This window comes from Megalobrama amblycephala, linkage group LG9 (genome assembly GCF_018812025.1).
Source record: "Megalobrama amblycephala isolate DHTTF-2021 linkage group LG9, ASM1881202v1, whole genome shotgun sequence".
NCBI classification, from domain to species: Eukaryota; Metazoa; Chordata; class Actinopteri; order Cypriniformes; family Xenocyprididae; genus Megalobrama; species Megalobrama amblycephala.
In genome coordinates, this window is record NC_063052.1 from 182,973 (window position 1) to 208,976 (window position 26,004).

At 38.3% G+C, this 26,004-nt stretch overlaps 3 protein-coding genes and 1 long non-coding RNA gene across 4 annotated transcripts in view; 3 read left to right on the forward strand and 1 right to left on the reverse strand.

The window, feature by feature from the left end:
- The first annotated feature begins 4,906 nt into the window (after positions 1-4,906).
- cldn35 (claudin 35) lies at positions 4,907-6,031 on the forward strand. Its single transcript, XM_048201036.1, has one exon. It carries the CDS (start codon positions 4,954-4,956, stop codon positions 5,638-5,640), a length of 687 nt encoding a protein of 228 aa, XP_048056993.1. The 5' UTR covers positions 4,907-4,953; the 3' UTR covers positions 5,641-6,031.
- An 852-nt stretch (positions 6,032-6,883) lies between these two features.
- c19h1orf109 (c19h1orf109 homolog (H. sapiens)) lies at positions 6,884-9,265 on the reverse strand. Its single transcript, XM_048201038.1, has 4 exons — positions 8,824-9,265; positions 8,575-8,754; positions 7,317-7,435; positions 6,884-7,128 (listed from the first exon to the last, which is right to left on the reverse strand). Exons 1-4 carry the CDS (start codon positions 9,126-9,128, stop codon positions 7,088-7,090), a joined length of 645 nt encoding a protein of 214 aa, XP_048056995.1. The 5' UTR covers positions 9,129-9,265; the 3' UTR covers positions 6,884-7,087.
- A 109-nt stretch (positions 9,266-9,374) lies between these two features.
- cdca8 (cell division cycle associated 8) lies at positions 9,375-13,294 on the forward strand. The gene is made up of 11 exons (XM_048201035.1): positions 9,375-9,510; positions 9,591-9,691; positions 9,766-9,894; positions 10,056-10,093; positions 10,883-10,955; positions 11,036-11,100; positions 11,484-11,566; positions 11,655-11,750; positions 11,951-12,080; positions 12,166-12,252; positions 13,018-13,294. The coding sequence occupies exons 2-11, from the start codon at positions 9,598-9,600 to the stop codon at positions 13,051-13,053; spliced, it is 831 nt and encodes a 276-aa protein (XP_048056992.1). The 5' UTR covers positions 9,375-9,510; positions 9,591-9,597; the 3' UTR covers positions 13,054-13,294.
- Positions 13,295-24,123: 10,829 nt separating this feature from the next.
- LOC125274657 overlaps positions 24,124-26,004 on the forward strand; it is a 100,705-nt gene continuing 98,824 nt past the window's right edge. Inside the window, exon 1 of the long non-coding RNA XR_007186308.1 lies at positions 24,124-24,281. This is a non-coding gene — a long non-coding RNA (uncharacterized LOC125274657). The remainder of the gene's footprint in view (positions 24,282-26,004) is intronic.

Genomic DNA, 26,004 nt, shown 5'->3' on the forward strand with positions numbered 1-26,004 from the left:
TGTTACATATACTGTAGTAATAACAGTAAACTAGTTACATATGTTACATTTACTGTAGTAATAACCGTAAACTTGTTACATGTACTGTAGTAATAACAGTAAACTAGTTACATATACTGTAGTAATGACATTAAACTTGTTACATGTACTTGTAATATTCGTAAACTTGTACTGTTACATGTACTGTAGTAATATTAAATGTTACATGCACTGTAGTAACAGTAAACTAGTTACATATACTGTAGTAATAACATTAACTTTGTTACATGTACTGTAGTAATAACATTAAATGCGCTACATTTGTTACACGTACTGTAGTAATAACATTAAATGCGCTACATTTGTTACACGTACTGTAGTAATAACATTAAATGTGCTACATTTGTTACATGTACCGTAGTAATAACATTAAATGTGCTACATTTGTTACATGTACTGTAGTAACAGTAAACTAGTTACATATACTGTAGTAATAACATTAACCTTGTTACATTTGTTACATGTACCGTAGTAATAACATTTAATGCGCTACATTTGTTACATGTACTGTAGTAACAGTAAACTAGTTACATATACTGTAGTAATAACATTAACCTTGTTACATTTGTTACATGTACCGTAGTAATAACATTAAATGCGCTACATTTATTACATGTACCGTAGTAATAACATTAAATGTGCTACATCTGTTACATGTACTGTAGTAATAACATTAAATGCGCTACATTTGTTACATGTACTGTAATAACTAAACTAGTTACATATACTGTAGTAATAACATTAACCTTGTTACATTTGTTACATGTACCGTAGTAATAACATTAAATGCGCTACATTTGTTACATGTACCGTAGTAATAACATTAAATGTGCTACATTTGTTACAAGTACTGTAGTAATAACATTAAATGCACTACATTTGTTACATGTACTGTAATAACTAAACTAGTTACATATACTGTAGTAATAACATTAACCTTGTTACATTTGTTACATGTAACGTAGTAATAACATTAAATGCGTTACATTTGTAACATGTACTGTAGTAATAACATTAAATGCGCTACATTTGTTACATGTACTGTAGTAACAGTAAACTAGTTACATATGTTACATATACTGTAGTAACAACAGAAAACTTGTTACATGTACTGTAGCAATAACATTTAACATGCTATATTTAACAGTAATTAATAACAGTAAATTTGTTTCATGAACTGTAGTAATATTAAATGTGCTAAATTTGTTAGATGTACTGTAGTAATAACAGTAAAATAGTTACATATGTTGCATATACTGTAGTAATATTAAATGTGCTACATTTGTTACATGTACTGTAGTAACAGTAAACTAGTTACATGTACTGTAGTAATAACATTAAATGCGCTACATTTGTTACATGTACTGTAGTAACAGTAAACTAGTTACATATACTGTAGTAATAACATTAACCTTGTTACATTTGTTACATGTACCGTAGTAATAACATTAAATGTGCTACATTTGTAACATGTACTGTAGTAATAACATTAAATGCGCTACATTTGTTACATGTACTGTAGTAACAGTAAACTAGTTACATATGTTACATATACTGTAGTAACAACAGAAAACTTGTTACATGTACTGTAGCAATAACATTTAACATGCTATATTTAACAGTAATTAATAACAGTAAATTTGTTTCATGAACTGTAGTAATATTAAATGTGCTAAATTTGTTAGATGTACTGTAGTAATAACAGTAAAATAGTTACATATGTTGCATATACTGTAGTAATATTAAATGTGCTACATTTGTTACATGTACTGTAGTAACAGTAAACTAGTTACATGTACTGTAGTAATAACATTAAATGCGCTACATTTGTTACATGTACTGTAGTAACAGTAAACTGTTACATATACTGTAGTAATAACATTAACCTTGTTACATTTGTTACATGTACCGTAGTAATAACATTAAATGTGCTACATTTGTTACATGTACTGTAGTAATAACATTAAATGCGCTACATTTGTTACATGTACTGTAGTAACAGTAAACTAGTTACATATACTGTAGTAATAACATTAACCTTGTTACATTTGTTACATGTACCGTAGTAATAACATTAAATGTGCTACATTTGTTACATGTACTGTAGTAATAACATTAAATGTGGTACATTTGTTACATGTACTGTAGTAACAGTAAACTAGTTACATATGTTGCATATACTGTAGTAATAACAGAAAACTTGTTACATGTACTGTAGCAATAACATTTAACATGCTATATTTGATAACAGTAATTAATAACAGTAAATTTGTTTCATGAACTGTAGTAATGTTAAATGTGCTAAATTTGTTAGACGTACTGTAGTAATAACAGTAAAATAGTTACATATGTTGCATATACTGTAGTAATAACATTAAATGTGCTACATTTGTTACACGTACATAATAACAGTAAACTAGTTATGTTACATATACTGTAGTAATAACAATCAACTAGTTACATTTGTTACATGTAATAGCAGTAAATCCTAAATTCAAGCCTTTAGTAAGTACACATTAAGTAATATTACTCAAATGTATAATTTCACTGTATCAAGGACACCTTAAGATAAAGTGTAACCTTAAATACTTCTGAAAATCAGCATTTATTTCTCACTGTGGTAAAGAGCAGCTTGGGTGTTTTGATTTAAAAAAAATTTTGTGTTACAAGAAAGTAAGTCATAAAGCTTTGAAAAGAAGATTTGTTTTTTTCAACAAGAGAATTGCGTTCAGTTATTGGATACTGATCATCACAGATCAGCTGTTGATATTACTGCGCTCACATTTCTTCAGTGCACAGCTTGCCTGTTCAAAAGCTGCATCCTTGTATGATTGTTAAACCACACTAGAGCTTCTCTGTGGGCCGACACTCTTTCGTCTGCTCTTTGTTTTGTGTCCCGCTCTCTCATTTCCTGTGTCCTGTGCTGTTGTCATGACCACTGTTGCCAAGGAGAGGCAGAGAAAGGAAACTTAAACCAGGGATCTTGTACCCATAATATTTAATTCATCACCACAGACACTAATGTCTGCACACGGAGCAGGACGAAACAAAGGAAAAGGGCAAAATGATCCAGTTTGAAATCATTTATTAGTCTTTTTAGCAAATAATTATTTTAAAATGCAAGTCGCCCCCCCCCCCCCAAAAAAAACAACAACAACACTATCACTTCCTCTTTAATCACCTTGCGAGGTAACCTTATATTGCTGTAATTAGATTATTTGTACCTTTGTAATTTATCCCTACTACTTCACAGCCATGTAAATTACACACTTCAGCCTGAAATGCTGTTATACTGAGCATTTATGAGAGAAAGTGGTCCATTAAAACAACAAAATGAATTGGCGTACTATTGCAAAGTGTGAGGATTTTGCTGTCAGCCCTCAGAAATGCCCACAGAACCAAACACCCTCACGAGCCTCGCACTTCTTTGTCAAAACAGTCTCATAAATGAAGGTAAGCACTCTTTAGCGGCGGGCCTTCAAGAGGCTTGAGCGTATTGTTGACGGCCCATAGATTGTCTTTGTGTTAATTGATTCGCTCGCCCTCCCTCCTCTGTCTCGCTCCATCTGCCTTTATATCCCTCCATCAGCTGCTTTCCTTTCAGGATGAGAGTGGCTTTGCTTAGCTGTGTTTCAAAACTGGCACACTTGAAACACCTGTAAGGGTGATCGGGCCGCCCAATAGGCGATCGCCACTCTGAACGCAACCAACCAACCTGTGAAGGTCTTGTTGCAGGGAGGGATTGCTTTTGTCTTTGCCTAAGTGGCCTGAAGCACAGCAGCCTTTTTGTTTCTGCTCTTGAAAAGAGCATCTAACGTAGAGATCTTGAAACAGGACAACGTCTTCACTATCCTCACAGGTGTAACATCTTTTCTGTTGGATAATTTACGGAGGACTTGTGCTTGACGTTTGTTGGGTCCTTGGAAGTAATGCATCTTTGACAGCCACTGCATCCACGTCACGGTATCAAATTCAATCGGCGTGACCCATTTGGGTAAGGCAACACCGGACTGGGTGGCAACAGAGACACACGTCCCTGCGATAAGAGTAGATCTTTCTTTACCGAGAAGACTTTACAGCGGTGCCAGACCAACTTCTACCCTCCGGACGCAGCCTCTCATTGAAGTTCAATCAATCCCATGAATGTGAGTTGAGACAAGTGGCAGCAGTGCCCTGAGTTCTTCAATTATTCATCACCTCAAAGAAAGACCAGGCGAAAGTGAACACAACTGTCTGAGAGAACAAAGACGGACCAGAATGAAGCAGAATAAAACTTTGCTCTGAGAAAATTGAAAGACAAAACTGGCAAGGAACTTTCAAGAAGGACTGGCCGAGACGGATTGACAAACGTGACCACTGAACAAAATTTGAAAGACAAAACCAAGAGGAACTTTCTAGAAGAACTAATTGCTGAGGATTGGCAAACGTGACCAAAAGACGGACTGGAATGCAGTTGAAGAAAATTTCGCTCTGAGAAATTTGAGACAAAACTGGCAAGGAGCTTTGAAGGAGGACCGAGCGACGCTTCTCGCTGAGGATTGGCAAATGTGACGAGACCAATAAAATTGACAAGAATGCAGCTAAACAAAATTCTGGTCTGAGAAATTTGAGACAAAACTGGCAAAGAACCTTCTAGAAGGACTGATCCACGCTTCTCGCTGAGGATTGGCAAACGTGACCCAAAGACGGACTGGAATGCAGCTGAACAAAACTTTGCTCTGAGAAATCTGCGACAAAACCGGCAAGGAGCTTTGAAGGAGGACCAAGCGACGCTTCTCGCTGAGGATTGGCAAACGTGCCGACCTCTGTGGGCAAGGAGGGCCGAGGCAATTATTCATAGTCGGACCACCTGCAAGCGGAAAGGTGTCGTCGAGGTTGTGGCCCGAGGAGGCGTGGTACTCAGAGGGTGGTGAGATGGTGAACACGGGTATGCAGTTGATCAGCTTCACCTGCGCTGTGACGGGTTGGGTGATGGCTATAGCAGTGACCGCGCTTCCCCAGTGGAAGGTCACGGCCTTCATAGGCAGCAACATCCTGACCTCTGAGATTGTTTGGCAGGGGATCTGGATGAACTGCATCTATCAGACCACCGGCCACATGCAGTGCAAGACCTACGACTCCATGCTGGCTCTGCCGCCCGACATCCAGGCGGCGCGGGCGCTGATGTGCATCGCTATCTTCTTGGGCTGGTTGTCCTGCACCGTCTCTTGCTGTGGAATGAAGTGCACCACCTGCGCCGGAGACGATCGCCATGCCAAGGCTGGCATAGCGCTGTCCGGTGGGGTGCTCTTCATCCTGACGGGCCTGTGCGTCCTAGTGCCGGTTTCCTGGACAGCAAACACTGTGGTGCAGGACTTCTACAACCCCAACGTTCCCCTCCAGCACAAGCGAGAGCTGGGTCAGGCTATTTACCTGGGATGGGCGGCAGCTGTGATTCTTATGATCAGCGGGGCGGTGTTGAGCAGCACCTGCCCGCACATGGAGAGAGGAGCGTACAGACGTGGGTACATAGGCCGTAGCTTTGCTAACTCCAGGCCTTCTGCTCCAGATCCGCCCAAGCCGATCACCAGCAGCACCCTTCCTCTTAAGGAGTATGTATGATCGAGACAAGTGAACAGGGACAATAATTAAAGGTGCACTCAGTATTTTTTTTGTTTCAATGGATGGATGCATTTTGTGGCATTTGAAGTCCTATCGTTTATTTCTTTGCTGTTGACTCTTTCGTTGTGTTGTCTTTAATATGCATATTGTTGGGTTTGCTTTTGTTTAGATGCACTTTTATGTTTAGGTTTGTAAAGCTTTATATTAAAAGTGTAATTTCTGTATCACCATCGGCACAAAAATGCAATTGAAATCCACTTTTTTTTGTTCTTTGTTCTTCAATGCACCCTCGATCAACCCATGCTGCGAGTTTGGAGTGGGACTATCTGTTTGTCTGAGCAATGGTAAACGAGTGTGTTTGAAAATAATCTTTGCAATTCTGTTTGGTGACACTTTCACCTTTAAAGCTGTAGCTTTAAAATGTCATTTCCGCACCACTAGCATAAACGGAATTGAAAAATTAACGATTTACCATTGAAAAACAGACAGACACGCTTCAGCTTTAAGTAGTTTTTTTCCATCATTTTTCATGTTAAAAGCATTATTAATTTCTTTAGGGTAAAACTTTTTATTGTGGAAAAATGTACCGAGCGCACCTTTAATTAAAGACGGTCTAGTGTTTGAGAGGTCAGTTTGCAGTGGGTCCAAGAAACATTTTCTTTCCATTATTGTGTGTCTCTCTCCATATCACTGTATATTCTCATATGAGGTGTTTATTCAGGTACTGTACTATTCATGAGTACTTTATTTAGATTTTACGTCTTAATTTGATTTTGTTCACACTTCAGTTTGGGGAACACATTCACTATTAACTACAATAAACTCCTCATTTACTGCTTATTAATAGTTAGTAAGGTAGCTGTTAAGTTTAGGTATTGATTAAGGGATGTAGAATATGATCATGCACTAATATGTGCTTTATAAGTACTAATAAACAGCCAATATGCAACTAGTTAATAGTGAGAATTGGACCCTAAACTAAAGTGTTCATTTGTTTTTTTTTGCCTAATAGTATTAACTATAGGCCATTTTGCAGTGTTTTTTTGTAAATCATAATTTATTTATCGTGTTTTGTAGACTCGTGACAACTCAACGCTGTTGTTCTTACGTTTGCTGTGTTCACTTCATTATTTATTGAAAATGTGTGTATTTGAACCATTTTAGGAATAAAAAGGATGTGTGATGTGACATTCAATAACAACAGTGCCATCATTTCATCAATGTAAAGAATAAAAAGCGTAAATTAAATAACCACATTTATTAAAATAGAGCACTGCTCTTACAATGATGCTGATGCAAAGCATGTATTTAGCAAAATAAAATTAATTCAGGAGTCAGATCCATCATGTGTATAGAGGCAATAAACTGTCTCTCCATTAAAGCATCCTTCGTTGTGATACTGAGAAAACCCGAATGTGGACATGATCTTGATAATCACAGCAGACATTCATTCAGTCTCCATGAAGAACGATACTTGACACAATGCATCTAAAACACAAAAATACACCATGAAAATATACAAATGTGTCTCTTATGACCAAAAACATTTGGACCTGTTTACACCTGTATTTAGAGCTAACCACGTGTAATCAGATCGCCCAAGACGGACGTTAATACCAGGTGAAAATGGGGCCGAAGAGTGTAACCTTATCTGATCGTGAATACAAGACAAATACCTGCGATTCTCTCCTCTCCGCTGGCTGAATGTAGAGATTCCCATCTCTTTGGCGCTGTTTCCATTAACGTAAGGTCACTGGGAGTCAGCGACTGCAGGAGGTTCCTTCTCTGCACTAATCTGACCAGATGAATTGAGGAATTCATCGCATGTTTCTAATTCACAGAGAGGTGAGCTATCACATATAAACACACAAAACGACAGTGGACTTCGTCGGCATAAAAACTAGGGTGGGTATTGACACAATTTTCACAATTCAATTACTATTCACACATTTCAGTTCATGGCAAATTTTCTAGAGGAAAAAAAATCTCTCAACTAATGCTGTAAACTACACATGAGAGTCACCTGGTACTACTATAATATTGAAGGTTAAATTAACTTATTTATACACAAACACTTAAATTACACTCAATGATGTTTTTATTATAAATAAAGTTTAGAATTACATAATCATATTTCTACTCCAATTCGTTTTTTTGAAATATAAACATTTAAATCGTGGCTGTCACAACTGATTTATTCAAACATGCATTCAATATTGAAGAACATTATAATGAATATGTAACGGTGCATAGCTATATTTATCAGAATGATGCTTTCTAGAGTTCACTTTTCTAGTTGACTAATGAGTTTATGGTCACTGAATATGTTTTTCTGAGGTAAATGTGACGTCACGTGACATTGAAGCTGTTTTATTGACGTCTTTCCGAGGTTGAAGCACTGATTGAGCGATTACACGAGACATGATACGGATTTCAGTAAGTTGTACTGTATATTTTAACATACCTTCAGATGTTTATTTCGCTGTAACTGGTATTAAACCGGAGGAGAGGATGATCACATGCTTCTCTTTAACTGAGGCGCTAAAGCGATCTGTCACGCCACATTAAACAGCGCCAAAGCGTATTTATTTTTGATCTCATAATAAGATGGACGTCATTTGAAATCTGCGACTTTGCTTCATATCAAAAGTAACAAAGATTATTGAGATTTATTGGATGGGAGGCGCTTCATATTCTGCTCATTCATCAACTGAAAACAGACTAGACTAATCGATTCTTGGGATTTAAGAATCGATATCGGTTCGTAAAAATGAGAATTGATTAAAATCAAGAAATCGATATTTTTTACCCAGCGCTAATAAAAACAGAAGTTGCATCTTTTCTTCCCTACTGTGACGAGTGCAACAGCTTTGCAAACAAGAACAAATGTAGGGCGGGGCTTGATTTAGATTTCATGGTGACTTTAAAGGATACTGCAGGCGGTAGTAGCGTTCCGCATCCTGAAGCCACTCTAACATATCTGAGACGGAGGGACAGACGGCTGATCTGGAGACGCAACCAGCGATGTCAAGAGAGTCTGCGTTTTTCTCATAGAACTGGAACACCGCAGACACCTGTTGACCGACGGCGTCTCGCACACGCTGGAGAACATCCCTGAAAACAAACACACCGTTAAACGATGCATTTTTATGTGCATTAACATGAAAATCAAACAGGACTCACATCTTCTCAGCTAGCTTCATCAGAACCGCATCCACCGCCAGAGACAGTTTGTAGTGAAGCCGTTCGTGTAAACTGGGGAAACTGGAAAGAGGCGTGTTTGAAATCTGGACGCTTTTCAACGCCTTCAACTGCACTGCAAGATTTCCAAGAGAGCTCAAGAGAGGCTTACATTCATCTATTCCACTGTCCCAAACCAGTTTATTCGCTTTCAACACCTTAAAGCATGTTTTGAGCTCTTGGTTCATTGATAATAAAGCTGAACTGGACATTATCAGTGTTTGAGAAACATCCAAACACAAATGCATCTATTTAAAGCTATAATAATAATCACACTCCTCCATATATATGATAAAACATAAATAATGTCACTGAGTGAGTGTATAAAATCATCGCATCTTAAAAGTACACGTGAGATGTGCTCCTTCCGGGAAAATGCATCATCATCCACCAATCCGCTTTCTTCTTTCTTAAACCTTGACAGTAAAACACTCAACCATTGGGCAGATTTTTTATTTTAAAAAAGCGATGTCTTATTGGTCAGAACGCGGAGCATTTTTACCTAGCGACAGTCAACGCTGCATGCTGATTGGCTCAGCGCCGTAGCAGCATTAAATTTGAAAAGACTCTTCCGTTACCGCTGCTTTTCTCTGAGAGACTCTCCGTGAAAACATAAACACGGTCATCAGGGTAGGACAAACATAAACACGCTTTAATTAACTGGATATATATATAATACATACTACAATATATGAGTGTTTGTGTTTCAGGATCAACATGGCTCCCAGAAAACGCACTCAGAATGCGAAAACCAAGAAGAATCCCAAAACGCCCAAACTGGAAGCGTTTCTGCTCGATTTTGACGACGAAGGTAACTCACATTTATCACATAAAGTCTATATAATGTTCAGACTGGAAAGGTTTATGTTTGTTCTTTGTTTGCAGTTCACACCATTGTGGAAAGACTGAAGGAGAAGACGAACAATCTGCTGAAGGACGCGGATAATCTGTATAAGACGGCTCTGATCAAGCTGCCCATGGCGGTGAGGAAGATGAACTGGATCCAGTACTGCAGTAAGAGTGTGATTCTCTCTGTTGTGCCAAACACGATCAGCTTCTCTTTTATATAATCAATGTAGTCTTTCAGTTATGGTCTGCATGCATATCATAGCAAGAAGAATATCGCATAACTACACTTTGATATTCTGACTCAGAATTCTCATTTTCACCTTCAGATATAGAGAAGCCAAAGTCCCCAGTGGATGATTCAAAGGTACTCTCATTAAACAAGTTAAAGGGTCAGTTCACCCAAAAATGAATATTCTGTCATTAATTACTCACCCTCATGTCGTTCCACACCCGTAAGACCTTCATTCATCTTCAGAACACAAATTAAGATATTTTTGATGAAATCCGATGGCTCAGTGAGGCCTGCATAGCCAGCAACGACCTTTCCTTTCTCAAGATCCATTAATGTACTAAAAACATATTTAAATCAGGTCATGTGAGTACAGTGGTTCAATATTAATATTATAAAGCCACGAGAATATTTTTGGTGCACCAAAAAACCCAAAATAACGACTTATATAGTGATGGCCGATTTCAAAACACTGCTTCAGAGCTTTACAAATTGAATCAGTGATTCAGATGTCCTATCAAACGGCTAAACTGCTGAAATCATGTGACTTTGGCGCTCCGAATCACTGATTTGATCAGTGTTTTTGTTTTTTTGCCGCACCAAAAATATTCTCGTGGCTTTATAATATTAATATTGAACCACTGTACTCACGTGAACTGATTTAAATATGTTTTTAGTACATTAATGGATCTTGGGAGAGAAAATGTCATTGCTGGCTATGCAGGCCTCACTGAGCCATCGGATTTCATCCAAAATATCTTAATTTGTTCTGTTCTGAAGATTAATGAAGGTCTTACGGGTGTGGAACGACATGAGGGTGAGTAATTAATGACATTATTTTCATTTTTGGGTGAACTAACCCTTTAAAGTCATGTTTTTGAATGTTTTCAAATCAATCACTGCTATCTTAACGTCTCTCTTCAGGTGAGGGAAGAAGCTGCTCAGGTTGAGCTTGCTATTGCTGAGAATCATGCGATTCACAAGCCTGCTGGAAAAGGTGCATTTTGCTTCCTCTGTTAACTTGTATAAATGTACCTGTTTTCAAAGCTGATTTTCTCGTTTTCACCTCATTTACAGAAGCTAAGAACGGTGCAAACTCGGAGGATGAAAACATGGCACCCCTGAAGTCTGCAGTGAAGAAGGTTTGTATTAGTATGGGCTTCGTTATCTACCTAACGAGCGTTCGAATCATGTCTAAGTTATTGTATTCACATGAAAAGCATAGATTTGTCATCACAAAACTGTATGCCAACAGTGAATAAATGTGCGCTTCACATCTTAAGCATCTGAGTAGGAAATCTGAGGCAGCGTATCCAAGCTTATATGTTTATGCATTTAACAGACGCTTTTATCCAAATCAGCTTGCGCTGCATTCAAGATATACACTTGATCAGTTCATGCATTCTCTAGGAATCAAACAAGTGCCATGCTTTACCAGTCAGTTGTGTTAAAGTAAGTGCTTTATAATACTGGTCTTGTAAGGACCCCATTTCATGTGTTTCTCTCTTTAATGCGTCTAATGTAGAAGAAAGCATCAAAGAAAGCACCTTCAACCTCCAAGAAGGCCAGAGCGCTCTCCATCAGCAAACAGAACAACACCATCCAGAGGTAAAGAAAACGTACCATATGATCAGCTGCCTCCCAGAAGTCCAGAGGTTTGCTCTTCTGAAGATCCATGTTTGTGTTTTGTTCGTAGGTCCACAAGAAAGCCTTTGATCACTCCTGCTAGAAGTCTCCTCGAGTCGTCAGTCATCGGCTCCACGCCGCTCATCACGCCACGCTTCGACCCCAGGTGAATACTTACACACGCCTCAGCGTGGCTTTGATTGTGTCGCTGAATATTCATTACTTTTTTTGTATTAATTTAATACACAAGTCAAAGCTTCAATAGACATTGAGTTTAATCAGATCACATGGGTGTTTGATTGGAGATCGTGATCTTTTAACGATTAATCGTGCAGCTCCAGTGTGTTAATGTCTTTCATCCGTCAGATTGCCCAAGACTCCAGGACTGAGACTAGCGCGTCACAGGGAGAAGGTGTACAGCATGTCCGTCAACGGCTCGCCTATTGCAGGCGCCGGAGAGGACGTCGTCATCAGCGTCCCGCTCGGAAACGGAGAGGTGTGTGATCATTGCTGCTGCTCGTGGAGTAAAGCACCTTGTGTCTGTGCGTCTGCATGACATGATTTCTTCTTCATGATTTCAGTGCATTCAGCTGCTGGCCAGTGAGATGGACTCTGTAGATCTGAGTCAGCTGGACGAGAAGGCCCTGCGCAGCATCAGAAACCTGCAGGTGCGTCTTTGTGTTCCGACTGGAACTGACAGGAAACCGTGGCGCTGAATTCAATTTAAATTCAATCAGGGTTTCTGCAGGTCTTAAAATGTCTTTCATTTCATTCACCGTTATACAAATTAAGGCCTTAAATCAGAGCAGAAATCTTAAATTCATAAAGTCATGGAATTAAATTTTCATCCTCTGCAAAAAAATGTATATCTTCCTCAGTATTTTTATCCTGTTTTCCAAAACCAGTATCTAAACATCTTTAAATCAAGATACATTTACTGGAGATGTAAAGTGAAGTCTGTGAAAACTGAGCAAAATGAAGTGAGTTTATGCTTAAAACAAGACAGATATTTGTTATTATTTTAATTATAAACTCCATATTTTGTAACTTTGTTTCTCCAGTAAATGAATCTTGATTTAAGAATGTTTAGATATTTGTGCTGGAAAACAAGACAGAAACACTGAAGAAGAACATCATATTATTGCTTTGTGATCAGAAGGTATGGCAGAGCAATTCATGCTTTTCTTTCTTTCTTTCTTTCGTTCTTTGAAGAATTAAAAAGTAATGGATATCTGTTGTTGGCTGTGTTTCCAAACCATACATTTACGTTTAGAGAATATATCGTGTTCACTTCAATATATTCCTTAAATTCTTTACTTGGTCTTAAATTTACCTTCATGACCTGCAGAAACTCTGTTAATTTCCACTATTAAACTGAATTTAATCAGTGAGCACCTTCTGTAATTAAAACATGTTCTTTTATTCTAACGCAGAATCGTCTCACGACTCTTTGTGGAACGTCGAAGTGAACTCCGTTTCTCTCTCGTCGTGTTTTCCAGCACTGTGTTCTTGCATTCATTCACATTTTATTCTTGTATTATAACCATGTGTGGCTTTTATTCATTTTTCCTTCATCTTCTCAGTCTGTGCTGTAGTTTCGCTGCAGTGAGCTTTTAAAGGTAAATGTAAATAAGATTAGAAGTAGTGCTCATAATCTGTGCTGTAATGCCTTTTTGTAAATATGACTCTTAAAAAGACCTTGATTCCACATCCCTGCCGTCTTGTGCTTCTTTCTCTTGAGATTTTTGTAGATATCACGGTACGAGCTGAATCCACCTCGACAAACAGGATAGTTCACCAATGAAAGTATTCTCACTTGTTTAACAATTTAATGAATGTGAGTAAATGGTAACCAGAGTCTGTCAAGCTTTAAGAGGAATTAAATCCAACATAAATCTGATGATAGCAAAGACAAATTTAAGCTGTAAATATTTCTGTCCTTCACTGGCCCATTTCATATTTGTTTATAAACATTTAATTTTGAATTTGTCTTTTAAAGCTTAATATATCTTGTATTTAATTTTAATTTTATTATTTTCTCTTTTATATTTAATTTTAATTTTTATTAGTAGATATATGCCTCTAGTGTGCTGCAGTGTCAGTGTGTGTCACTAGAGGGCAGTGTGCGCATGTCCTTAAACACTACTATCTTCTACTAGAGGATTGTCCAAAGACGGACAGAACAGCTGACTAAGATCTTGGTCAGTTTAGTCATTATTCAAGTTCAAACTTATAAAATTAATATTCAGGTATTAATGAAAAAGAATGAGAAATCTCTCTCTCTCTTTGGCCTCTGCATCACAGTCTCCTCTCTTTCTTGACCTCTGACATTCAGGGTTGGGAAGAGCCGGGAAATGCATCCAATTAGTGCTTGTAAATGCGATGCCCTGATTACAGGAGAGCCGGAGGTCAGCATCAGCATCAGCTCCACACTGCGAGACGCTCGCTGCCGCTAAAGATCAGGGATGAAGAGCTCTGTGGCTTCATGGGATTGAACAGATGTTGTGCTCACTGAGGCGTTGAGTTCAGATCCCCTGTTAGCAGACGACGCCAGCGCACCTGCTTTATCAAACACATCCACTGCGCTGTTGTGCTTCAGCTGTTGAGCTGGAAAATACTCTTCTCCCTACAGATACAGGCCTTGATTTACAGAATAATGATGCACCGGAGAAACGGGCCCGTCTCCAAGAGCACAACTGTCATTTTAGTAGTTTCCCTTAGTATATATGGGGCAAAACTGTAAATCTCACCTTATAATAGTAAAATACTGTAAATGCATCATTTTAGGAAGTAAAAAAAGAGAAATCATTGTATAATTTACAGTGAAAAGCTTAATTTATGGTTTTCTTAATCTAATGTTCTTTGTTGGAGTCCGTTAATCATGTCTGGTCCTCCATGCTTTTCGTCCCTAACCTAAATTTGTGTTTCATTACACAGTCGCGTGTGCCACATCAGAGCCGTGTTTTCCACACATGCATCATCACCTTTAAAATCCAGAGGAGACGCTGCCTAATGTGCAGAGAATGGATGAAATTGGCACATTTGTGGAGAGATGGATTGCCTTGGCATCGCTCTCCCCGGCCAAATGAATCCCTCCGTCTGCTCCTCACGAGAGCATCCGTCCCTCCGGAGCATTACTCTTCTTCTCTCTCAGTGCAGCGCGAACACGGACGGACACCGAGGCGTGAGAATACGGTCACGTTTCGCTTCTTGAGAGGCACAGTCATTTTTATATGGCGTTGAAGTTATTGGTAATTGGTTCAGATTCTGCTTATTACTCAAGCTTCGTTAAAGGATGAGCATGATCCCTTAAGAAAAACATCCTTAAGAAAATGATCCCTTAAGAAAAACATCCTTAAGAAAATTATTCCTTAAGAAAAACATTTTTAATTTATTTTTCTGACTCCACTGACGGATATTTGTTGTTCTTTTAAAGGCACAATATGTAAGATTTCTGGGATTAAAGTGTCCAAACACCACTAGAACAATGAACATTTGGGATAATGTAAGTAAATATATTTTTTGTTGACTTGTGTACTTACATTATCCCAGAGCTAATATTCTTATTCCAAGAATGTTTAAATCTAGAGAAATAAGCAGTTTTAACCATGACATCATCCCTGCGTTACCCTCAGTTTCTGGTTTGATTTTGTAGAAACGATGGAAACACCAAAGACGCTTTAATATATGATGTGTTTTTATCAGACAGGTGAGCAACTGTTCATTCATCGACAGAAAACAAATCATTTTCGTTTTCTTGATTTACTGCGAGTACCGTGTTTTACCATGACTAATATCGATCTACTTATTACCTCACACGTGCCTGACCGGAAGAGGCAGAAGCAGCGACTGTGGCATAATAAAAGTCCCGCTGCTCTCGATCCGTGCGTCGCGCTCATCTCTCATCAGGGGTCGCTCCCGCGGCCTCGTTCCTCTCTCTCATCACTCGCTCTGCTTCAGTAACGTTAATAATCTCATCCAGGAGCATCTGCTCGAGTCCCGTTGGATTCTTTTCCAGCAGCTGTGAGTTGAAGACAACATCTCCCATGATTCCATGCTCAATCTCAGCATCAAGCTATGCCTTCGTTTTGAATAAGCGACCTCTAGTGGTGAAAAATTACATATTGTGCCTTTAAGCACAAACGTTTTAATGATTTCTTCCCATCATTTTGCTTCTCCAGTAAATGTATCTTGATTTAAGAATGTTTTGTGCTGGAAAACAAGACAGAAGAACATCGTGTTTTATTACAAAAATATTAAAAACGACAGAATACAATTGCATAATTTGAAATATGCTGGAAATGGGAATTTTCTTTCTTTTTTTTATCGTTTTATAACTCGTGAGAGCAAGAATGTGATCAAGAGAGTTTATCTGAGCTCTAGATGACTGACGGATCCCTGAAGCTGTTCACTGGACGCGACCGGACACTTTAATTACGTCTTGTCCGTTTGAGGATCTGTTAATGAGATAATAGAGATGATGATTCTGCACCTGATCTGAGCTCACAGTGTTCTGATGGGCATCGCACACCTTTACAGGTGAATGTGACGGAGCCGTCAGACTCTCAGGACGTGTTCAGTGTTGTTTCATCTGTCAGGAACACTGAATGAACCACGAACATCAAGCCTCAGAGGTCTGATACAGTACAGCAGCTCATGCTAATGCCTCTGTTACTGTGCTGCAGTGACAAACACAACATACAGACCTACTAACCCTAGCTATGACCATTATCTGTCTAACAACATGCTAGCAGTGTGCTAATTCATGCTAACAACATGATAAACCATGCAACATGCTAAAACATATCAGCAATGTTTTAAATAATGCTAGCAACATGTTAAACCAATGTGCCAAGTCATGCTAGGAACATGCTAAAACACGTTAGCAATGCCAACCATGCTTGCAACATGTTAAAACATGCTAGCAACATATCAAACCATGTTAGCAAAATGTTAAAATATGTTAGCAACGTGTTAAACATGCTAGAAACGTGCCAAATCATGCTAGCAACATGTTAAACATGCTAGCTATGTGGTAAATCATGGTAGAAACATGCTGGTAACATGCTAAGTCATGTTAGCAACATATTAAAACATGTTAACAATGTGTTAAATCATGTTAGAAACATGCTAAAATGTTAAAAAATGTTAGCAATGTGCCAATCATGGTAGAAACGCTAACACTGCACTAAGTCATGTTAATGACATGTTAAAACATGTTAGAAACATGTTGGTAAAATGCTAAATCATGCTAGAAATGTGTTAAATCATGCTAGCTATGTGCTATGTCATGCTAGCAATATGGTAAAACATGTTAGCAATATTACATAATGTTAAAACATGCTAACGGTATGATAAATTGTTAGCAACATGTTAAAACATTTAGCAATGTGTTAAATTGTGCTAGAAACATGTTAAAAAAGGTTAGAAATGTGCAAATCCTGCTAGAAACCTGTTAAAGCTGTATTAAAACATGTTAGCAACATGTTAAAACATGCTAGCAATGTGTTAAATCATGCTAGAAACATGTTAGCAATGTACTAGAACATGTTATTAACATTTATTGACTTCTTTGAGTAAAATCTTTGAATTTTAAGCTTTTGAAAGTTATTTCAAATTTTTTTGTCAAGCCAACATCAAAGTTTGTCATCAAACTACTCATCTAGTTTGAGAAATGTTGCATGTAGGCAAATTAGCATTGGTTTTATTTTCATGTCTCATAGTTATATTTTGCGTGGGTTTGGGGTTCCTTGAACTGAGAATGCAATTAGCTTTAAAGAAAAGAAGCAGTCTCTGAAAAAGCAGAGTCTCTTTAGCGCTTTGGTTCAGAACACTCTTTCTCTAAAGTGCCTCAATAAAGTCTATCACCTTATTTGTGAAAGTAATATGGCCCAGTGCGATCCCAAATTACACATAAATGACACAGCAAATTGGAAAATTAGGAGAGGAGGGAAGGGTAATTTGCAAGCAAACAGAGTAAAACCAATTTATTAGGAGAGAGGGAGAAAAATAGCCACAGAAAAACATCAGACTCTGATTCAGACGCGCAGCTTTATCTCTGAAATCCTCCACAGGTCAAACATCTGCCTGAATGAAGGTCTGAAACGCTGAAGAATGAAACAGAATGATACCTTTATGATCAGTTTGATCATTACCAGATAAAATGAAGCCTGAGCTGGTTTTCACAGTGTTTCTGCTCATAATTTATATACAAAAATCACATATTTTTGTGTGTCATTTCCAGCTGAACTGTAATTTTGGTACAGCTTTGATTTTGTATAATAAATTTTGTATACACTTTATTCCAAAAATGTTTAAAGGGTTAGTTCACCCAAAAATTAAAATAATGTCATTAATTACTCACCCTCATGCCGTTCCACACCCGTAAGACTTTCGTTCATCTTCAGAACACAAATAAAGATATTTTTGATGAAATCCGATGGCTCAGTGAGGCCTGCATAGCCAGCAATGACCTTTCCTTTCTCAAGATCCATTAATGTACTAAAAACATATTTAAATCAGTTCATGTGAGTACAGTGGTTCAATATTAATATTATAAAGCCACGAGAATATTTTTGGTGCACCAAAAAAACAAAATAACGACTTATATAGTGATGGCCGGATTCAAAACACTGCTTCAGGAAGCTTCGGAGCGTTATGAATCAGCGTGTCGAATCAGCGGTTCGGAGCGCCAAAGTCATGTGATTTCAGCAGTTTGGCGGTTTGACACGCGCTCCGAACCGCTGATTCGACACGCTGATTCATAACGCTCCGAAGCTTCCTGAAGCAGTGTTTTGAATCCGGCCATCACTATATAAGTCGTTATTTTGTTTTTTTGGTGCACCAAAAATATTCTCGTGGCTTTATAATATTAATATTGAACCACTGTACTCACATGAACTGATTTAAATACAAACCCAATTCCAAAAAAGTTGGGACACTGTACAAATTGTGAATAAAACCAAAATGCAATGATGTGGAAGTTTTAAATTTCAATATTTTATTCAGAATACAACATAGATGACATATCAAATGTTTAAACTGAGAAAATGTATCATTTTAAGGGAAAAATAAGTTGATTTTAAATTTCATGGCATCAACACATCTCAAAAAAGTTGGGACAAGGCCATGTTTCCCACTGTGTGGCATCCCCTCTTCTTTTTATAACAGTCTGCAAACGTCTGGGGACTGAGGAGACAAGTTGCTCAAGTTTAGGAATAGGAATGTTGTCCCATTCTTGTCTAATACAGGCTTCTAGTTGCTCAACTGTCTTAGGTCTTCTTTGTCGCATCTTCCTCTTTATGATGCGCCAAATGTTTTCTATGGGTGAAAGATCTGGACTGCAGGCTGGCCATTTCAGTACCCGGATCCTTCTTCTACGCAGTCATGATGTTGTAATTGATGCAGTATGTGGTCTGGCATTGTCATGTTGGAAAATGCAAGGTCTTCCCTGAAAGAGACGACGTCTGGATGGGAGCATATGTTGTTCTAGAACTTGGATATACCTTTCAGCATTGATGGTGCCTTTCCAGATGTGTAAGCTGCCCATGCCACACGCACTCATGCAACCCCATACCATCAGAGATGCAGGCTTCTGAACTGAGCGCTGATAACAACTTGGGTTGTCCTTGTCCTCTTTAGTCCGGATGACATGGTGTCCCAGTTTTCCAAAAAGAACTTCAAATTTTGATTCATCTGACCACAGAACAGTTTTCCACTTTGCCACAGTCCATTTTAAATGAGCCTTGGCCCAGAGAAAACGCCTGCGCTTCTGGATCATGTTTAGATATGGCTTCTGTTTTGACCTATAGAGTTTTAGCCGGCAGCGGCGAATGGCACGGTGGATTGTGTTCACCGACAATGTTTTCTGGAAGTATTCCTGAGCCCATGTTGTGATTTCCATTACAGCAGCATTCCTGTATGTGATGCAGTGCCGTCTAAGGGCCCGAAGATCACGGGCATCCAGTATGGTTTTCCGGCCTTGACCCTTACGCACAGAGATTGTTCCAGATTCTCTGAATCTTTGGATGATATTATGCACTGTAGATGATGATAACTTAAAATTCTTTGCAATTTTTCTCTGAGAAACTCCTTTCTGATATTGCTCCACTATTTTTCGCTGCAGCATTGGGGGAATTGGTGATCCTCTGCCCATCTTGACTTCTGAGAGACACTGCCACTCTGAGAGGCTCTTTTTATACCCAATCATGTTGCCAGTTGACCTAATAAGTTGCAAATTGGTCCTCCAGCTCTTCCTTATATGTACATTTAACTTTTCCGGCCTCTTATTGCTACCTGTCCCAACTTTTTTGGAATGTGTAGCTCTCATGAAATCCAAAATGAGCCAATATTTGGCATGACATTTCAAAATGTCTCACTTTCAACATTTGATATGTTATCTATATTCTATTGTGAATAAAATATAAGCTTATGAGATTCTAAATTATTGCATTCCTTTTTTATTCACAATTTGTACAGTGTCCCAACTTTTTTGGAATCGGGTTTGTATGTTTTTAGTACATTAATGGATCTTGAGAGAGGAAATGTCATTGCTGGCTATGCAGGCCTCACTGAGCCATCGGATTTCATCAAAAATATCTTAATTTGTGTTCTGAAGATGAATGAAGGTCTTATGGGTGTGGAACGACATGAGGGAGAGTAATTAATAACATTATTTTCATTTTTGGGTGAACTAACCCTTTAACACATCATTTCCATCACAGAATGAGGGGGATTTTCATGAGGTAAATGCAGGTTTTTTGTTGTTTATAGTTCTTCTTTGCGTTCGGCTGAAATGCTGACCTTACTCTTGGCTCAGCCTTCACGCTTCTGTGAACCTTCATGTCCTGAACAAGCCTGCTTTACATAGTACAGGTCAGTCCAGAAACACTCCAGATGCAGTCTTCCTCAGATCTGTGGAGCGCTTCAGTAATGAAGCCCAGAGCATATATAACAGCTGAGTCATTTGACTTTGTGGGTTTTCTGTGATGAAAACAGCAAGCGGAAGCGCAATGTGAATAAAGATCTGCCTTCAATGAAACCTTTCGATCAAAGCAAAAGCAATTTTTAGCCGCACACCTGCGTTCAGAGACACAAATGAGCATGTTGATTTATTTTTCCAATGTTAGTGCCTCAAACCAACGCATCGGAAACTTGGTCAAAGCAAGATCACTGTACTGACACAACACAAGTTAATATAAGTGCCAAAATATAAATAAAATTAATTATTGTTTTTTATTATTATTACAGTAAAAGCAACAATGCTTGGTTTAAATTCCAAGAACAATCTTGGCTGTTTCGTATGTGCCGCTTTACACACGACTTAAGCCGACATATAAAGCACAAAAGTGAAAATCCTCCTATTATTCTCTCCTTCACACCTCTGAAGTGAACTATATCTGTCTCTGCGCTCCATATGTGAAGCTTTCACAGGCTGCAGACGGACGGCCGGTGTGAGTCCAGAGAGTTTCAGGTCCCTGGTCTGAGGTTTCTGACCATCAAATGGGCCCCGTGGGTTTCGCTGGAGAACGGCTCCTCTCGCACCATCTGTCAGCCCGTTCCTGATCCATAACCCCGGGAAACCTGTCCAATCAGCACGTAAAGGGCAGCCATGTTGGATCACAGCCATTGTAGCAACATATTGTACCACACCATGTTTTTTTTTGTTTTGTTTAATTTGTACAAATAATGGATCAATATGTCGATCCGTTTCTAGTTCAAGATTTCTCTTTGTGGGTTCATTAGAAAGTCTGTATGGAGGACGTCTAGCTGCTACTCAATCTGAATTTAAACTACTGAGAAACCAAATCATCATCTTACTTTTACTGTAAAACTTTACAGGTATCAAAATGAAAGCACACTTAAAGGGTTAGTTCACCCAAAAATGAAAATTCTCTCCCTCACGTCGTTCCAAGACCTTCATTCATCTTCAGAACACAAATTAAGATATTTTTGATGAAATCCAAGAGACTCGTCCATAGACAGCAATATAATCAACACTTTCAAGGTCCAGAAAGGAACTAAAGACATCATTAAAACAGTCATGTGACTGCAGTGCTTCAACCTTAATGATATGAAGAGACGAGAATACTTTTTGTGCGCAAAAACAAAACAAAAATAACCACTTTATTCAACAATATCTAGTGACGGCTGATTTCAAAACACTGCTTCAGGAAGCTTCGGAGCGTTATGAATCTTTTGTGTCGAATCATGATTCGGATCGTGTGTCAAACTGCTGAAATCACGTGACTTTGGCGCTCTGAACCGCTGATTCGACACACTGATTCATAACGCTCTGAAGCTTCCTGAAGCAGTGTTTTGAAATCGGCCATCACTAAATAAGTCGTTATTTTGTTTGTTTGGTGCACCAAAAATATTCTCGTGGCTTTATAATATTAATATTGAACCACTGTACTCACATGACCTGATTTAAATATGTTTTTAGTACATTAATGGATCTTGAGAGAGGAAATGTCATTGCTCAGGCCTCACTGAGCCATCGGATTTCGTCAAAAATATCTTAATTTGTGTTCTGAAGATGAACGAAGGTCTTACGGGTGTGGAACGACATGAGGGTGAGTAATAAATGACAGAATTTTAATTTGTGGCTGAACTAACCCTTTAAGGATGGATGTTTGTCTTTCTCAGAACTGTTTTTCTGACAGTCAATAAGAAGGTACGGTGTCAAGTTTATCTTTCTCTGAAGTATCTCTCGCTCAAACTGAGCAGGGCATTTGTACTTCCCAGCATGCTTCTGCTTCACTAACATGGAGGAGTGTAAAAGGGTCTCTCGCCTGAAATTCCCCGCGATGGCCTCGGCTATCTGTGATCAAAGCTATAAAGTGTCTTTGCTGCGGCTGCACACAGACATCAGTCGTTTTACTGCAAACACACATCAGAGCATCCGCTCTCTCAGCAGAAGCACAATGAATCATTTCAATTACAGCGAACGATTCTGCAACAAAGTTCAGCGCTGATTAGATGGAATTGCGATGCATATAGTCTGTGTTTGTGATGTTTGAGAGCACTGTTAAAGTCACAGTCACACAATATATAAGAGGGTTATTTTATGAAACGGCCCCATTTAAATCAGTCAGGACAGACTGTTGCTCTGTTGCTCGACTCCTGGGGTTTTAAAGACAGGGCTGGTTGGGTTTATGGATAGGCCGGGATCGCAAAATTAAGAGACCTGAAAAAGACCTAAGCAGTTATGAATATTAAATCGTGCAGTGAGAAATGCACAAAGCTCACCGTTCTGACATGCGTACGGAGACTCGGAATTGGAAATCTTGGCAAATTGGGGTGACGCGGGGTGACTTTGTTTATTTTGGCAAGGATGCAGTTCTCAGAAAGATAAATAAATTAGGATGAGGCATGGATCTGGGGTTCCAGCTTCACGCCTCAGCACGTGTTTTCCGGGATGGTGTGATGGATGGATGGGGTGCTGCGCCGCGAGACGCCCGACATGCAGCGAGCAGATTAAGAACGCCGACATACGAGGATGAAGGTCACCGCTATCTCTGAGCGAAGTGCTCAATCTCAAGTGTGAAACCGAAAATACTTCTGTCAGAGCGCGTGATGAAGAGAAATTATGCAAACTTGTGTCCTGTTGTGTGGCTCGCCTGTCGAGCGCCAGACGTTTTGACAACAGTTTATTCAGTCTTTGGAAAGGTTAAGGGCACAAAACATACACAAATAATTTGATGGTGGCTTGATATTAAATATTAAAACCTTTACAGTTAGACTTCGTAAGCCCCAATATTTTAAAATAACTTTCAGCAGATATATGCATTTAAAATGTCTTTAAAGTCTTTTTCTTCCCAGGAAAATGTTCCAGAAATATTGATGAGTCATCCTGCACTGCATATATGCCTGTCCAATCAGATGCTGCCTAGAATAAGACTCCTCCCACTGCAGCTGAACCGCGTTTGGAGGGATGAGCTTTTATTTCCAATAATACGGCATTGGAAACAACATTTCTTGTTGTCATTTTTAAAGTAAAAGTTTTTGATATGTCCTGAAATATTTTAAATGAATGCTTTACTTCAGTTTGTTTTTTTGTTTTTTTTGTGACTTTGATTTACATTAGGGGAAATATTAGCCTAATCAAAGTACAATTTTTAATTTTTAAACACAAATCAATTTTAAATAGCCTACAAAAAGTTGTTTTCATTTATATGTGTGCTTTTGTTTTGGAAGTTTTCATTTTAATTCATACAAGATGATTTGAGGAAATTTCATTATGGAGGATCAGTAAAATTACTCTGAATCTTACTGATAAAACCTTTTACGACAAGGGAGATTAATGTACAACAACATTGTCTTCCTGACAATATTTCAACAATAAGTCGTGAGTCGCGTCGGCTGTTTGAATCAGAATCAGCGAATCGCGAATGAATCACTCGGTTCTTTATCAATTAAAAAATACATAAAGGTGAATTCAGGTTGATTGGGACACTTTTTGTCATTGAGATGACTAAGTGTCCCAATTAAACTGAATTCACTCCTACGTGACGTGTTAGCGAAACGGTCCGAATCGGTTCGCGATTCAGTCCGAATGATTCAGCTCACTAACTAGTTTCAGTAAAACACGCAAGATCATGGATATTTACATACAATGCATCGAAATCAAACCTTAAAATCCATTCTATAGTTTCCCAGCGATGAAGATGGACTTGTGAAAGACTCTGTACTACAGGTAAAGACATTTTCCAAGCGATTCAAATCACTACAGTACACGAAAGCACTTAAAAAGTAAAAACCATCAGTGAATATATTGCTTAATTTTTTTTCATACTTGCTGCTATAAGGATTTAAAATGCAATTTACAAAAAGAACCATTGAATTTCATTGTTTTGGAGTTTCTTGGAAGCTTCTTGGGACATAAACACATTTGCCTGCTCAGCAGTTCAGCCTCATTAGAAGACTCCCAGTGTTCATCTCTGTGTTCACCACTTAACCTGGACTAATATTTGCTTGCATGGCAGTCTGAATGCTTACAGTTCTGTGATTGTTTGTTTGCAAGTCACAGTGAATCAATAAGGCACTGGAAACCCATCCTTCATTGCTGTGAAATATGTGCATCCTGTCAATGTATACATTTCCATAGATGAGCTCTGCATCTGTCTGATGCACCTGTGGTGTCAGCCGTCTCTCAGCTCAAGAGGTACAGTAATAACACAAACTCGGTGAGATGAAGGAATGGGGCCGGTGTCATTCCTTTAGAGGAGAAACCTCCAAGGCGTCAGCAAAAAAGGTGCTTGCTTTGTTTCTTTCAGCTATTCAGCAGTTTTTGAGCAGATGTTCTGCGCTCGTATCGGTGTAGTCACAGGGACGCCGGCAGTCTTTGCTGATGGAGTGTGTTTGCTCTGGTCTCAGCGTGGGTGGAGTTTTGAACTGGGCTTCATTAGTGCTGAAGATGAAGTTTAGGGGCTCCAGAGGGTCCAAATCAGATAAACATAAAAAAAAACACTGCGGAGAGAGTTAGAATATCTCTCTCTGGCTTCGCTTTTGTCTCTCGTTCCATCTCTGCTTCTGTTTCACTCTCTTGTCACATGCATCATCTGCTCAGATCACTAGTTTACAGGTCGAGGGATCATGCGTGTTTTTGTTGTGCCATTTCTTTAATGAAGAACTGATTTTTAAAATGTTAGAAATATTGCATATACTGTTCCAAAGTTAGGGTTAATATCTTTTTAAAAATGTTTTAAAATGCTGCATTTATTTGATTAAAAATACAGTAAAAATTGTGAAATATTATTCCAGTGTAAATCAGCTGTTTTCTATGTGAATATATAGTAAAGTGTAATTTATTCCTGTGATCAAAGCTGAATTTTCAGCATCATTACTCCAGTCTTCAGTGTCACATGATCCTTCAGAAATCATTCTGATATGATGATTTGATGCTCAAGAAACATTTATGATTATTATCAATGTTGAGAACAGTTGTGCTGATTCATAATTTTGTGATAAAGTTCAAAAGAACAGCATTCATTAGTTATCTTTTGTAAATGTCTTTACTGTTACCTTTGATCAATTTTAATGCGTCCTTGATGAATTTATGTTAATTTCTTTAAAAAAAAAATCTAACTTTTGAGTGGTAGTGTATATTATTATTATTATTAATTTATGTTAATTAATGAACTTTATTTATGTTGTTTTATGATTAAATAATTGCAAATGTATTTTCATCTTTGTCTTCGTCTGTCTAATTGTTAAGCTATATTTCTTACTGTTTCAAAAGTAAAGTGTAAATTTCCAAACAATGCAAGAAAAGTTTCATGTCATTTATGAGTAGATGATGCAGTATTAACTCAAAAGCTTTAGACTTCTTTGCTTTCCTTCTAAACAGGGATGCGCCAATAATTCTTTATATTTGAAAGCCGATAACCGATATATTGGCCGATAAATCAATTTTTGAG